Source organism: Scyliorhinus canicula, chromosome 21, assembly GCF_902713615.1.
Source record: "Scyliorhinus canicula chromosome 21, sScyCan1.1, whole genome shotgun sequence".
In the NCBI taxonomy this organism is placed as follows: Eukaryota; Metazoa; Chordata; class Chondrichthyes; order Carcharhiniformes; family Scyliorhinidae; genus Scyliorhinus; species Scyliorhinus canicula.
In genome coordinates this window covers 41,229,465-41,245,087 of record NC_052166.1, presented here as the reverse complement: position 1 = coordinate 41,245,087, position 15,623 = coordinate 41,229,465, and the positions used below count along the sequence as shown (strand labels likewise).

General features: G+C 46.8%; 1 protein-coding gene across 9 annotated transcripts in view; it reads right to left on the bottom strand.

Moving 5' to 3' along the window:
• LOC119955787 (myomegalin-like) overlaps positions 1 to 15,623 on the bottom strand; it is a 160,412-nt gene that overhangs the window by 26,874 nt on the left and 117,915 nt on the right. For 8 of the 9 annotated variants that reach the window (XM_038782364.1, XM_038782359.1, XM_038782360.1 and 5 more), the window contains 5 exons: positions 13,297 to 13,434; positions 12,155 to 12,402; positions 9,865 to 9,963; positions 4,619 to 4,954; positions 841 to 966 (listed from right to left, as the gene is read on the bottom strand). In XM_038782364.1, coding sequence (XP_038638292.1) covers positions 841 to 966; positions 4,619 to 4,954; positions 9,865 to 9,963; positions 12,155 to 12,402; positions 13,297 to 13,434 — 947 coding nt within the window. The remainder of the gene's footprint in view (positions 1 to 840; positions 967 to 4,618; positions 4,955 to 9,864; positions 9,964 to 12,154; positions 12,403 to 13,296; positions 13,435 to 15,623) is intronic. The other variant, XM_038782358.1, reaches the window with a different exon arrangement.

The window sequence follows — 15,623 nt, the reverse complement described above, 5'->3', positions numbered from 1 at the left end:
AGGAGCCGTCGGTTTCTGGCCAATCCCGCCGCTGTGGATTGGATATGGTCCCACACGGCGGGAGCTGGCTGGTAGGCCGGCTGGTGTGGTCCTCGGTGGGGGGGGCGGGGACATGGTGGCCTGGCCCGCGATCGGGGCACACCGATCTGCGGGCGGGCTTGTGCCGTGGGGGCACTCCTTCCTTCTGCGCCAGCCCCTGTAGGGCTCTGCCATGGCCGGCGTGGAGAAGACCCTCCCCTGCGCAAGATTACGTCGGCCGGTCTGTGCATGCGCTAAACCACGCCGGTGGTTCTGCGCATGCGTTAATTGGCGCAGTCCCTTCGGCGCCGGCTGGCATGGCGCCAACCCCTCAGGCGCCAGCCTAGCCCCCGGAAGTGCGGAGAATTCCGCAACTCCTGGTTGGCCCGACGACGGAGTGGTTCGTGCCATTCTTGGCGCCGGGCCAATTCGCCGATTGGGGTGTATCCCGAACAATATCTCTGTAAATTGGCTCCAATGACACAAATTGCCAAAACAATAGAGTACAGATCAACACTGTCAAACTTATTTTTCAAACTCATATTTGTAACACTTTCATATTGTTAGTTTAGTACTGATACATGCCAAATTGCAGGAAACTTTGTGATAAACTGAGTCTGAGGCAAAGCAAAGCAATTTCGTATAGGATATACAAAGGCTGGCGATAGAAAAATTGACCTCAACACTATGCTGCATTTTAGAAGACAAAACATACATTTTTGCTCTGCTGTCCATGTTTACAATTGGCTTTCTTTTGGCCATTGAAAACACTAATCCAATCCAGACTGAAGTTACTGATCCCAGTGGAACTGTAATGCTCACCTGGATCATGTTCAGCTTCAGCAAGTCGACGTTCCAGTTGTTGTCTTAATCTGTCATTATTTGTAATAGATTCTTCCAAGTGTTGCCTTAAACTTCGTATTTCATGAAGGTGTTCTGCTAATAGGTCTAAGCACAAAAATAGATGGAATTAGCACCAGCCACACGTTAATAATCCTACTGAACTAAATGGGAAAATGTAAGTGAAATGCTAATATTTCAAAGGAGTACTCAGTTATTCTATTTGCTGTGACAGCGGACCAAGACCTGCGGGCAATTTGAACTTTTGAAGGAAGACGTGTGTTTTTATAAAGACATACAAGTAAAGACACTGAGCAAAATGTAGCTGATAATAGTGACCATTTTCTGGAAAATTCTATTGTGGATTATATTTGACAGACCTACTTTGAGAGAACATCGAGTGTCACACCTAAAAAGGTGTCAAGGCCTGCTTCAGACAGAGACACTTGAAAGGAAGAGATGAAATGCAAAAGACAGAACTTTGATTACCTGTGGTTGCAGAAACTATAGACACTGATAGCCACATCTCAGACAATATCCAAAAATCCATCTCCTGTTGATTCATGTTTCAAAAGGTGTGAAGTGGTCTAACACCAGAAAAAGAATGGACTCTGGGGAACAAGGCTTCCCTTTCAGGATTACATAGGGAAATGGGTGAAAAAGCCTATTCAGGCCTTATCTGTATGTGCTGCTGTGCCAGTGTGTGAAGGACACAGAAACAAGGAACACCACTCATGTAGTTGCTGGAGGTCTCTCTGTTCCTGGATGCAAGGCTCAGCAATCAAAAGGAAATTGGACAAGTGTATCCAACTAATGGCAAAACTGTCAATAGTCAGCTCTACCAGAAGCACCTAACTTAACTGCTCCAAAGTGGAGCATCAATGCCTCATGGCCATGCCACTGGTTTGTATCTTTTGATAACTTTTATTTGCATTCTTAACATCTCATTTCTGATCTTTCTTTCTGAATATTGTGTTTTTCATTACTTTTTCATTACGCTTTAGTGACTAATAAACGTTTATTTGACTTAGGAATGCCTGGTTCCTTCAGAAAGAAAAACATTTGGACGGGGAAAAGGTATCCACAGTGGGTGGGATTCCTTTTAAACTAATTTTGTTGCAACCAACCGAGGGGTTGAATAAAGAAGGGGAGCCAGCTCTTTCCTCCTCACTTGGGAGTATAACAAAATCGGTGTCCCATCTGGGAATTTAACAAATTAGGGGACTTCTTCCAGGAACCGGTCATAACACCTTACATCATATCTCCATACTTGTGAGTTTACCTTTTAAAATATTTTCATTCCTATACAAAATTTTATTGGCAAACATTAGGGGTGGAAATTTCATTGAGAATCCATTGGCAGCCAATAAATTGGGGTGGATTCTCCATTGCCTGACACTGCATCTTACAGACCTCTGGTTGGTGAGACTGCCGACAGTATCCTGCAAATGGTCTGAGCACTTCTGGTCACGTGGCAACCTACCCAGCCTGTCCATCTGGAAACCTTCATATCCCAGCAGTAACATCAAGGAGATGGGCGTGGCCATGCTCAGTCGCCAGCCCACCAGATTCTCCGACCCACAATGGGCTGAAGTCCCCCTCATCTATGCAGGTCCTGCTGGCGTAAATTGGACTAGGTCCCTTACCGGCGGGACATGGCGGCGCGGGCGGGCTCCGGGGTCCTCGGGGGGGACGCGGGGGCGATCTGGCCTCTGGGGATGCCCCCAAGGTGGCCTGGCCCGCGATCGGGGCCCACCGATCCGTGGGCGGGCCTGTGCCGTGGCGGGCACTCTTTTCCTACGCGCCAGCTGTGTAGGCCTCCGCGATGGCCGGCGCGACGGTGAACCCCTCCTGATGCCCATGTGCGGGGATGACGTCAGCGGCCGCTGACGCTCCCGCGCATGCGCGGACTCGTGCCGGCTGGCGGAGTCCCTTTGGCCCTGGCTGGCGTTGGGCCAAAGGCCTTCCACGCCGGCTGGCGGGGCACAAACCACTCCGGCCTAGCCCCTGAAGGTGCGCAGGATTCCGCACCTTTGGGGTGGGCCGATGCCGGAGAGGTTCACGCCACTCCATCCCGCCGGGACCCCCCGCACTGCCGGGTACGGGAGAATCCCGTCCCTTATCTTGCTGACATTCATTCTCTGTCTCTCCCCCCCTCCCGCTGCAGAGCCCGTGGATTTCGGACTACAGCCAGCTATTCTCGTTATCTACACGGCTGCTGCAGCTGTTGTGGATGCATGGCCGCGAGAGACTGCGTGATGGTCGCTCTGAACCTTTATGCCTCTAGCTCATTCCAGGGCTTGAGCGGGGACCTGTGTGAGATCTTGCAAACAACCGTACAATGGTGCATCCGCGCTGTTATTGTTGCCCTATGCGCCCAGGCATCGGACTACAATATCTTCAACCTGGACCAGGCCCAGGGCAGTCGGATTTGCCACCATCGCAGGCATCAGAGTAGCCTGCTCCAGAAGAGCAGGGGCCAGTGGGTGAGGCTCAAGTTGCTGGCCATCCAACAGGCCGAGGAGGAGATGCGAAGGAGGCGCCGCAAGAGGCCATCTTTATACAGTCGGTGCCAGTCCATCGAGCAGCTGCCGGACCCCGTGTGCCACTGCTGACTTTGGCACACCAGGGAGACCGTATCCTTCCCCCTTCCCTGTGCCAGATGGTGACGCACATAGCACCGCGGGGATATGGAGGACACCTACTCCTGGTATCTGTCAAGGTGATGGTCATCCTGAACCTTTATGCCTCTAGCTCATTCCAGGGCTCGAGCGGTGTGGGATCTTGCAAACATCCGCACAAAGGTGCATCCGTGCTGTTACGGTTGCCGTATGTGCCCAGGCATCGGACTACATTACCTTCAACCTAGACCAGGCCCAGGGCAGTCGGATTTGCCACCATCGCTGGCATGGCCCAGACCCAGAGGGTGATTAATGGCTGCATGTCGTTCTCTGAGCACTGGTTCAACATGGGGTGCCCTTCTTCAATCCACTCCATTAGTTGATGTGTGACCATCGGCTGCACATCATGCATGTCTGTGCTTGATAATCAGGCAGCGTGCATGACGCATACGTCCTGGCGTACTCATCGGTTCCTGGCATCTTCAAGGGGCTCCTTCAGGTGAGGGGTTGGCTGGTGGGTGACAAGAGTTACCTGCTGAGATCATGGCTATTGACGTCTATGTGGAGGCTCCAGACCAAGGAAGAGAACTATTATAATGACGCCCATGCAGCAACCAGGTGCATCATCGAGCGTGCACCAGCTCAAATAGCGCTTCCTGTGTCTGGATGATTCTGGTGGGGCTCTCCAATATAGACCCAAAAGGGCCTCGAGCATTGTGGTGACCAGCCGCGTCCTTCATGATATCGCGCAGCATCGGGGTGACATGCTGGAGGAGGAGGAAAAAACAGCAGGTCTCATCTGATGAGGAGGCCAAGAATGGTTTCCAGAGAGACATGAACGTAGAGCCTGAGCTGGCGGCAGACCAACATCTGCACCCCCCTCTCCCTTCACTCATCCACTGGTGGCAAAATATTCATCTGCCTTGCTAATTTTTACGATCCCTCCCTAAAACATTTCCTCTCACTTTCTTCTAGAACCTTCACAAAACCAAGCTGTTCAGCATATCTTTCAGTTATACACCCTAATCTTTCCATTTCGTGGAGCCGCAGTATTGGTTCTGTCGATCTGAATTGCCACAAACTTTTAAAAAAACAAAGTTTACAATTAATAAATGCAAGTTGTTAATAAAAGAAATTACCTGCAGCACTTTGGCCAGAATCTTTTTTCGGCTCCGTGGTGGTTGAAGTTTGCTTATTTGCCTTTAAAGATCGGTCACCGTGATTATGTGAAGGGGCAATTTGGCTATCAATGTTTTGTTGATTCTCTGTTAAAATGGAGCGATGCAAGTCAAGTTCTGACCGTAGTGTCACATTCAAATCTTCTTTGTTCATCAGCTGCTCGTGAAGTAGAGAGTTCTCTTTCTGGAGCTCAAGTAATCTTTGATTAAGCAAGGATGTTTGGGCACTGGCATGCTCAATTGGCCAGCCACTAGTGGGCAACACTTCTTGTGGCACTGGGATTCCTTCCACGTTCTCTATATGTAGGGAAAGAAAGAGAAGAAATTACCCTTGTTTATTTAAAATGCAACAGAAGGAATTGAGAATGATATGGCAATTAATTTGTAAATCAGTGTTAAGAGATTTGAATGGTGAAGACCTGAAAGGAGGGCTACAGAAGTGTTACTATTTTCTGTGTTGCCCACATCAGTTATAATTGGAAGTCAATGCTCTGAAATTGGTCCTGGCAAATGCCAAGTTCAAAAAAATTCCAAATAAAAATAAAATCATAAATCAATGCTTAAACAAAAGTAAAAAAAATGGAGAAAAAGGTACAGCAATGATTTTACAATTTCACCTCGGAATTTACATAAAGCTATTATATTGTAGGTTTCAGAAATGATGAGATTTGTCAAGAACTCTTCAGTAAAGTTTTTTTAAATAAATATTTTTATTGGGTTTTTGAACAAAGTATGTTTACCGTTATGTACGCAGAATAAGAAATATATATATATATATATATATACATAGAGAAGGGCACACCCAAACGTACCAAAAAAAATGAAAAATGTAACAACAAAAAAATCAAATAGAATAACTGGTAGGGTATTGTGCACCAGCTCAACAGCAGCAACTCTGTACAACTGGCAAAATGATTTACAACACATAAGTAGGCGACTGTTTGTGGAGGGGGTGGTGGGAGGGGAGAGGCTGGGGAGGTAAATATACATTTGGGTGCTGGAGAGACAATTACAGTGGGCAATACTCGAATGGGTTTGGTGCTGGTGTTGTCAGTTGCTTCTCCCCTCTCGCCTCCGCTTCAGCCGTTCCTCCCGTCTTTTGCCTGTATTCTCCTTGTTCTCTGTTCCTGGAGATGCCAAGTTTGTATCGTATCCTGTGCCCTCCTTCTGGCTGTCATTTCCCTGCCTGCCCCCACCCCCTCCCAACCTCCCTGGTTCTCCTCTCTTGTTCCCTGTCCCTTCCCTCTATCCGCCCCCCTCTCCCTCCTGGTTCGTCTTTCTTTCCTCTTAGGTTTAGCTGCCCCCCCCCCCCCCCCCCCCACACCCTCCTCTCCCGATCTATTTCTCCCTCTCATGCTTTGGCTACTTTCCCCTGATTCTTGGCTACCTGGCTATTCTTCTGCTTGTTCGTTGGCCACAAACAGGTCCCGGAACAATTGGGTGAATGGCTCCCACGTTCTGTGGAAGCCATCGTCTGACCCTCGGATGGCAAATTTGATTTTCTCCATTTGGAGAGATTCCGAGAGGTCGGACAGCCAGTCTGCAGCTTTGGATTCTACGGCCGGCAATCAGGGAGGCAAAGGCAAGGGCTTCCGCCCTCCTCCCCAGGAATAGATCTGGCTGGTCTGAAACCCCGAAGACCGCCACTTTCGGACATGACTCCACCCTCACCACTTTGGACATTACCTCGAAGAAGGCTGTCTAGTGCCCCGCAAGTCTGGGACAAGACCCGAACATGTGGGTGTGGTTGGCCGGGCCTTCTTGGCACCTTTCACATCTATTCTCCACCTCGGAGAAGAACCTACTCATACGGGTTCTTGTTAAGTGGGCTCTATGTACCACTTCTAGCTGCGTCAGGCTGAGCCTTGTGCACGTGGAGGTGGTGTTGACCCTGTGCCGTGCATCGCTCCAGAGACCCCACCCTATTTCAATCCCCAGGTCCTCCTCCCATTTCTTTCTTATTGCATCCATTACAGTGTCGACCCTTTCTACCAGTCGGTCTTACATGTCGCTATAGTTTCCTTTGTCTAGTATGCTTGCGTCCAGTAACTCTTCCAGTAATGTCTGTCGTGGCGGTTGTGGGTACGTCCTTGTCTCCTTTCGTAGGAAGGTTTTGAGTTGTAGATACCGTAGCGCGTTCTCCCTGGCTAGCTGGAATTTCTCTGTCAGTTTGTCCAGTGTTGCGATCCTGCTGTCCATGTATAGGTCCTTGACTGTCAGTGTCCCTCTGACCTGCCCCCACCTTTTGAAGGTGGCATCAGTCAGTGCTGGTGTAAACCTATGGTTGTTGCAGATGGGAGCTTTGTTCGACATTTTGGTCAGGCCAAATTGCTGCTGTAGTTGGTTCCAGGATTGGAGGGTGGCTATCACCACCGGGTTGCTGGAATGTTTTTTGGGTGGGGATGGGAGTGCTGCCATGGCGAGGGCCTGGAGGGAGGTCCCCATGCAGGAGGCCTCTTCCGTGCGCACTCACTCGGCTTCTGGCTCCTTGCTCCATCCCCTTATTCTCTCGGCCGTTGCCGCCCAGTGGTACAACTGTAGGTTTGGGAGGGCTAGCCCCCCCCCTGGATTTTGTTTTTTGTAGGATATTCTTTGGGATCCTAGCATTCTCCTCCCGCCCCCCCCCCCCCCCCCCCCCCCCATACGAATGCCAAGATTAGTTTGTCCAGTGCTTTGAAAAAGGCCTTGGGAATGTAGATCGGAATGGATCTAAGTAGGATGAGGTACCTGGACAGTATGTTCATTTTGATTGTCTGGACTCTCCCCGCGAGGGAGAGTGGGAGCGTGTTCGATCTTTGCAGGTCCTTTTTTACTTCCTCTGTCAGACTGATGAGGTTCCATTTCTGGATCCCTTTCCAGTTATGGGCTATTTGGTTCTCCAGGTAGCGGAATTTGTGTTGGGCTTGAATAAACGGCAGTCCCGTTAGTATTGCCCCCCCCTACTTGTGGGTGTACCGAGAAGACCTCACTTTTGCTCATGTTGAGTTTGTAGACTGAGAAGGCGCCAAACTCTTTCAGGAGCGCTATGCTCTTTGCTGCTTTGTGGGTCTGAAATGGAGAGGAGCAGGTCATCTGCACAGAGTGTGACTCTGTGCTCTCTGCCACCCCTTCGGATCCCTCTCCAGCTTTTCGCTGCTCTGAGCGCGATTGCTAGTGGTTTGATTGCTAGTGGTTTGATCGCTAGAGCAACCAGCAGCGGGACAGGGGGCATCCTTGTCTGGCGCCCCTGTGCAGCTGGAGATATTGGGAGTTGCTGTTGTTGGTCCATACGCTAACCATGGAAGCATTGTAAAGGAGCTTTACCCAGGAGGTGAACCCTGTTCCAAGCCCGAACCCCTCCAGTAGCTCTATGAGGTATTTCCATTTAACTCTGTCAAAGGCCTTTTCTGCGTCTAGGGAGACGATTACCTCTGGTGTTCTCTCCCCGGAGGGGGTCATTATTACGTTCAGCAGGCGCCTGATGTTCGAAGTAAGCTGTCTACCTTTGACAAAGCCCGTCTGGTCCTCTGCGACCACCTCTGGTACACAGTCTTCTCACCTTTTGGCTAGAATCTTGGCAAATATTTTGGCATCTGCGTTCAGCAGTGAGATGGGTCTGTATGACCCACATTCCGTTGGGTCTTTGTCTTTCTTAGGTATCAGCGAGATTGAGGCCTGTGCTAGCCTGGGTGGCAGGGTGCCCCTAGCTAGCTAGTCTGTGTACATTACCCGCAGGTGCGGGACCAGTGCTGTTGCAGAATTTTGTAGAAGTCTGCTGGGAACCCATCTGTTCCCAGCGCCTTCCCCGCCTGCATGGAGCTAATGCTGTCCATTATCTCTCCCATTGCTAGTGGTGCTTCCAGACCCCGTTTTCTGACCTTCCCCACAACTGAACTGTCCAGTCCATTATGGATTCCGTTTCATCCCAGACTCCCCCTTTGGGGGATCAGAGGTGTACAGCCCTTGGCAGAAGGCCTTGAAGGTTTTGTTGATCTTTTCAGGTTCTGTTTCTAATGTGCCTCTGGTATCCCTGATTTGTGCAATTTCTCTGGTGTGCCTGCTTTCTCAGCTGGTGTGCCAACAGGCGGCTGGCTTTGTTTCCGTGTTCGTATAGGGTCCCACATGCCTAGCGGAGTTGGTGCTCTGCTTTCCTGGTGGAGAGCAGATCAAGATTCCTTTGTAGCTCTTTCCTCTCTGCCAAGAGCTCTACGGTCGGGACCTCGGAGTATTTACGGTCTACCTCCAGTATGGAGTCGACCAGCTCACTTTCTCTTTGCGCTTTGAAAGCGATGATTTCCGCTCTTAGTACGGCCTTTAGCACTTCCCAGCACGTGTAGGGTGAGACCTCCCCGTTCTGGTTGTTCTCCGTGTGCTCTGCTGTGGCCCGTGATATCTTTTGTTGAGGGCCTTGTCAGCTAGTCGGGCAATGTCCAACCTCCATGTGGGGCGTTGGGCCCTGCCCGTCTCCAGCCTCACGTCCATGCAATGTGGAGCATGGTCTGATATCACAATTGCGGAGTATTCCACTTTGTCTATCCCCGGAAACACCGTTTACTCCACCACAAAGAAGTCAATTCTGGTGTATACCTTGTGTACACCACAAGGAGGAGCGAACCTCCAGGGGTCCCCCACTCCCATCTGTTCCATAAAGTGACTGAGTTCCCTTGCCATGCTTGAGGTTTTCCCCGTTTTGGGGTTTGATCTGTCTGTCGTTGGATCCTGTCCCCCCTCCCCCCCCACCAATGATTGGTGCGTCGCTATGTCAGGGATTTCTGCCATGGTCTTCTTGATCAAGCTCGTGTCGTCCCAGTTGAGTCCCTACACGTTAACTAGTACTACCGGTGCCCCATCCAGAGCCCCGCTGACTATGACGTACCGTCCCCCTTGGTCCGTAACCATCTTTGTCGCCCTAAACATCGTCCTCTCGCTGATCAGTATTGCCACCCCCCCCCCCCCCCCCCCCCCCCCCCCCCCCCGGCTCTTGTCCCATAGCAGGAATGGTAGGTTTGTCCCACCCGGCCCTTTCTTACCCGCAGTCGGTCCTGCTCTCTCAGGTGTGTCTCTTGGAGGAAGACTATGTCGGCGCTCATATTTCTTAGGTGGATGAGGAACTCTTCAGTAAAGTTGATGGCATTTGTAAATCAGCATTCTTAATATTAATAGGTGAACTTTAAAACCCAAGCATCCAGAACAGGCACATCTGCATGAAACATTAAAAAAATGCAAACCTTGAAGATGTGTCCTTCCATCTGGAGAAGAAAGTCCAGATGTCAGTCTTGCTTCTTTATTCTGTGTATCATTCTGCAGGTTTGTGTTTGAAATCGTTGCTGGGAGACCAAAAAAAGAGTTGGCAATTGAGAACATCTTGTGAAATGTGACAGTAAAAGCTTTACAACAAAATCTTGGCCTATCCCACACTCCATTTTAAACATTCACACGTAGAGATCCAAATAGGCAATACTCATGCTGGGTCTACAGAATGGAACCAAAAGGCTACAGAGGCATAGTAACCATTGGTAACACGCTTCATACTCAAGCCAAATAAATAAAGTAATATCTCAGTTTTAACTTTCACTAATGGAACAATATTAAACAACAGTATAGCATTCTGAGACAAATGTTCACAGGACATCTTGGTGGACTACATCACCACATATATTTGAAGAAATTTTGAAATGTCTCTTTCAGGATTTAAAGGTCAGATTGTTATCACTTACAAAAAGAATTACAGCGAAATTTGCAAATCTATCGGAACAAAAGGAATGCCTTTGGAAAAATAGTGAGGAAATGATTCTATTCACATTCAAATCAATCAAATTAGCTTTCAAAGTTTCTAAAAACTAACCTTTAGAATCGCATTAACATCTGCTTATAGCAACTGGCATATAAAGTTTCACATTGGTTAAGGGTGCACTTCATCGAAAAACTCCAATTTATTAGCACTTAAAATATTTACAGAACAATCGAATTCAATTTCCAATTTTAAGAAAATAATTTAGTGATTGCAGTACGTTCCTTACTAGTACACATCACTGTACCTTTACGTTCCTGCTTAGCAGCTTTAACAATTTTTCTCCATTTCCCACGTATGACACCGCTATGCACAACTCTAATTGGTTTTACCTCTTCACAATTCATTTTCTGATTGCGGTTCCGTAACAATTATCAGTGGCTGACTTTGTACTTTGGAAGTTTCTTTAATTTAAGGGAACTTTCCTTATTTAAGCTACAGTAAATAGGCGAGCTTCAAAAGTTGACATTTGGAAATATTTTGCTTCTAAATAACGCAAAAGGTGGTGCAACTGCAAGTACTGGAGTTCTTCTGAAGTCTCTCATGTGGCCTCGCCAAAGAATTTCAATCATACTGTCCTTTGTTCACACACGAACAGTATCACTTACAGATTAACTGACTATAAATTATGTAGCACTTAAACCTGGGTGAAAGAAACAGTCCAACTGAACTTTCAGTACCTGCCTTTCAAGTCAATTGAAGGCTTTCAGAATAATATATAATAGATAGCTACTTTCTCAATGTCAGAGGATAGCAGTATTTTCTTTTGAAGATACAGAGGTACAAATTTACAGGGAAATTATAAAGAGGTACAAAAACTCTATTGATATTTGACAATGGAAGAACTTTTAAATAGATGGGGATAGTAAAGAGTAGGGGTGCAGGGGAAGAGTTTCTTAAGTGTGTTCAGGAGAATTTTCTTCATTGGTATCCATCTATCCCCACAAGGAAGGAGGCATTGCTAGATCTGGGTCAAATGGATAAAGAAAGTAAGTTTCAGTAAGGGAGCAGTGATCATGGTATCACGTGGTTTAGCTAAATTATGAAAAAGGACAAGGAACAATCTATAGTAAAGATGCTTAATTGGAAGAGGGCCAATTTCACTGGAGCAAAATAGATCTGGCCCAGGTAAAATTGGAATCTAAAATTGGCAGGCAGAACAATCAACTGCCTTTAAAGGGGAGATGACCTGGGTATAGCTGAGGTACATTTTCTGAAGAGGGAAGAGGAGGGCAACCAAGGACTGAGCTCCCAGGATGGTGAAAGAGAGAGAAAGATGAAGGAGAAAAAGGGTGCATTTGACATATTCACCAAGTTACAATACCAAGTACCTGTAGTTTACTTCACATAATTATATACACAAAGTGTTTATAACTAGCGAACTCAACAGCTTCTTTGTAAAAATGCTGATTCCAAGAAAAATCTAAATGGAACCATTAAGCGTTTTATTCTTTATCAGAACAGCAAAATAGCTCTCCAGATACCCTTCAATCATCGTCGTTATAATAAAGTGATTATTTATGTCACTGCTGCCTGTGGGACTTTGCTGTGTGCAAACTGACTACCATTTTGCCTTCATACGTCCCCGACGTCAAAATCACTTTTTCATAGCTGCACGATGCCCTGAGGCCATGAAAAGTGCTGCATGAAAATAAATGACACAAGAAAATCTTTCCAGTTTGCTCAAACTTTAGAATTTCATACTTATCAGCTGGAATCCAACTTACCTGGTGACTTGTGTGACCGTCTCCTTTGAAAACTTCGCCGTCTACTATTACAGTTCCTATTTTTGCTTTCGCCAGTGAGTGGCGGTTCAAATGTGATCGATCGACTTTCACGTGAACTAATAGAGTTTCTATCAGATATCTCAGAATCTGAAGAGACTTGGCTGGTGGATGGCACATACGACTGATGTCTTAACTGTTGCTGCAGGCAATAAATGATTTTGTTCTTTTCCTGTACCTCCTTTGAAAGTCTGCAGGAAAAAAAGTTAGATTAAATGCTTTGCATGTAATTTTAATTTCGCCGTGATTTAGATTTAACCGTTTTCCTTCTGTACATGTTCCTCAATGAAAAAAAAGGAAATATGCTGAGCGAGAAACAACTTAATGGGCTACAGCACTTCAATTTTATTCTGTTTTGAATATCTTCAAAACACCCAGCTGATTATTACCAAATGTTACACAAGACATTCATTGCCAGGACCACATTTATTTAAAAAAAAACACTGTAAAAATATTACAATATTGTTCAGCAGAATTCAAATCGATATGTTAAGACCACAAAGGTTTTGCCTCCTAAACTTCAGCTGGTATTTAACTTCAGCTCATGAAGTCATCATCTGGAACAGAGTCCCCTCACAAAATATTTGACTAAGTAACGAAAGCAAAAGCTTCTATGCTAATTCCATTCCAAATTCTCCCCCAATAAAAGGCAAAAATTATGTAATCCAGAAACAACCTACTGCAACATCCATCTGCCAATATCTAACTTATGTTTATATCTTAAGTTTAAACTCAAAGTGCATTGATGACACAGGAGTTTGAATGACAGTTGTAATTTGGATTACAACCCTTACTTCTGTGTTTGGAATACAAATCTCTGGACTTCCTTAATATTTAAACAGCTAGTAGCTGAACCGCACAGGAAAGTTAGGCCCCAATCTATACAAACGCACTGACATGCCTGCATCAGAGCTTAATGCAAAGTTCATAAACTACCATGCCTGTACTTCCAGAGTATTCTTCCGAGCAGAACATTCAGCAGATACTTTGCAACAAAGATATTTGTGCCTTCACGAATTGCTTCAAAAGTAAACCACTGGAAGATGCCTATCTCAGTCCACATTAAGGTAAGAGTATAAACTTACTGATCAAGTTGCTCTTTAGTTGCCTGTGACAAGGCTTGATTCTCACGTAGAAGTTCATTCAGCTGCTTGTGCAGCTGTTTACGCTCACTGTCTAGCTGCTTTCGAAGGAAGAGAACTTCATGTTGCAGACTGCGAGGACTGGCCAAAGAGAAGGAGAAAAGAGACGCTCGGTAGATGGGACTACATTTGGATAGCATGCTTGTTTGCATTAAGTGCATGCCAGAAGCCATAAGCCTGTTCTAGGCAAGCCTAAGGAACTTGTGCAGACATAAGCACAGAAAGAAATCATGCACTATTCTTCCAGTTGCCTAAACCACAGACAAACAGTGCTCCCCAAACAATACTAGTCAATTTGTTGGTTTGAACCTCCACAAAGTAGAACTGAATTTCTGACAAAATAGCTTTAGCAGTAACTTTCAAAACATTACAGTAATATAACAAGCAGTTCATCCACACATTAACCTTCTTCCCAGTGAGATTACTGAGCTGCTTTTATCAATTTCTCGCACACTTTTAAGTTTTGCTTCTGCTCATCCTTCAGTACACAAATGAATGAAGAACATTATCATTTCTACTGCTTTAAGAACGCTACCGTTCAGCATTCAGAGGATCTGTTATCTTAAGAACAGTGGCATGAGATTAATAAATGCATTAGGATTAGTGTGCGGTTCTTAGCCTCAACAGACTGTTCCATTTAATCAAAGTTGCTGGAACAGCATCTATCGCAAACTAGTCATATCAGCAGTAATGTACAGTGGACTCTTGCATTTAAAAGCATTGTATTCTGCCATAGGTCGCAATTCTCTGTTCTTTCCAAGCACTGCAGATCATACTTCTCATGTCACAAATATCTCAAAGATATATCTAAAAAAGACATCACATTGTTCAATTAAAGGAAGAAAAATGAAGAACCCTGGGCGCGATTCTCCGCCCCCCCATGCCGGGTGGGAGAATAGCGGGAGGGCCTCCCGACATTTTTCACGCCGTCCCGCTATTCTCCCCCCCCACGCCCGAACCACACCACGAATCGCCACTCCCCGTTTTTTACGGCGAGCGGCGATTCTCTGAGGCCGATGGGCCGAGCCTTCACGCCCGTTTCAACACGGTAGCAAACACACCTGCTCGCTGCCGTCGTGAAACGGGCGCCAGATGCCCGTTTGGGGCATCTAGAGGCCCGATTGGCACAGGAGCACCAAGACTGTGCTCGGGAGGGGATAGGCCCGTGATCGGTGCTCACCGATCGTCGGGCCAGGGTCCAAAACAGACGCACTCTTTCCCATCCGCCGCCCGGCAAGAACAAGCCGCCATGTCTTGCGGGCTGCTGAGGAGAAAGACGGCAACTGCGCATGTGTGGGTTGGCGTTGTCCAACCTGCGCATGCGCGGCTGACATCATCGGTCACGTCAGCCGCCGTGACGCTTGACGTGCGGCCTTGACGACCGTCATCAAGGCCGCGCCGCCGTGACGCACGGGGCCGCGCTCCTAGCCCCGCCAGGGGGGGAGAATCGGCCCCGGAAGTGGCCGTGAAGGCTGCCGTGGGTCACGGGCTGTCCCACGGCAGCCTTTACGATTCTCCGCATTTGCAGAGAATCTCGCCCCCTATCTATCACCTTATTTCTCTCAAGCCATATTTTGCCGATTGATAGCAATGGGCAGCTAATCTCTCTTTTGGATGAAGTTGGTGTAGGATAAAGGTTATCCAGGGTACTGGGAGAAGATTCCTCTCTTCCCTAAAATATGTTTTTGGGGTATTTTATGTCTTTTGAAATTGTTTAATATCTTATCCAAAAGACACCACCTTCGGCAAAGCACTGAAGTGTAAATCTCGAGTAGGAGTTAAGTCCACACTATTCTGACTCAGTGGCAAGGGTAATGCGACTGGACTCATCTAACACTCCAACAACACTGTTCCTGAAGGCACTTAATTTATTTTTAGTGTACAGGCCATGAGTGGCAGCGTCACTGCCCTATTACAGTAAAAATGATTTCATCAAAATAGTCAAGCTTTTAAATAGTGGCTCCCTACCAGACTGAAGTTGAATTAAAAGCTATGCGAGATAATTGTTTGGTGGGATATGAAGGGTGTTTTGCACAATTTGACTCTAGTGAACTCAAGGTCATATACCATGACCAGAAGGTACCTGCATAAAGTACTCTGCAGTAGCATATCCTGCAAACAGGAAAACATCACAGGCAATCACCATAAGGCTTTAAAAGTAGTCATCGTCACAGATCATCTCCAATAATTGTGAATATTTCTATCTATTCATAATAATAATAATCTTTATTATTGTCACAAGTAGGCTTACATTAACACTGAAATGAAGT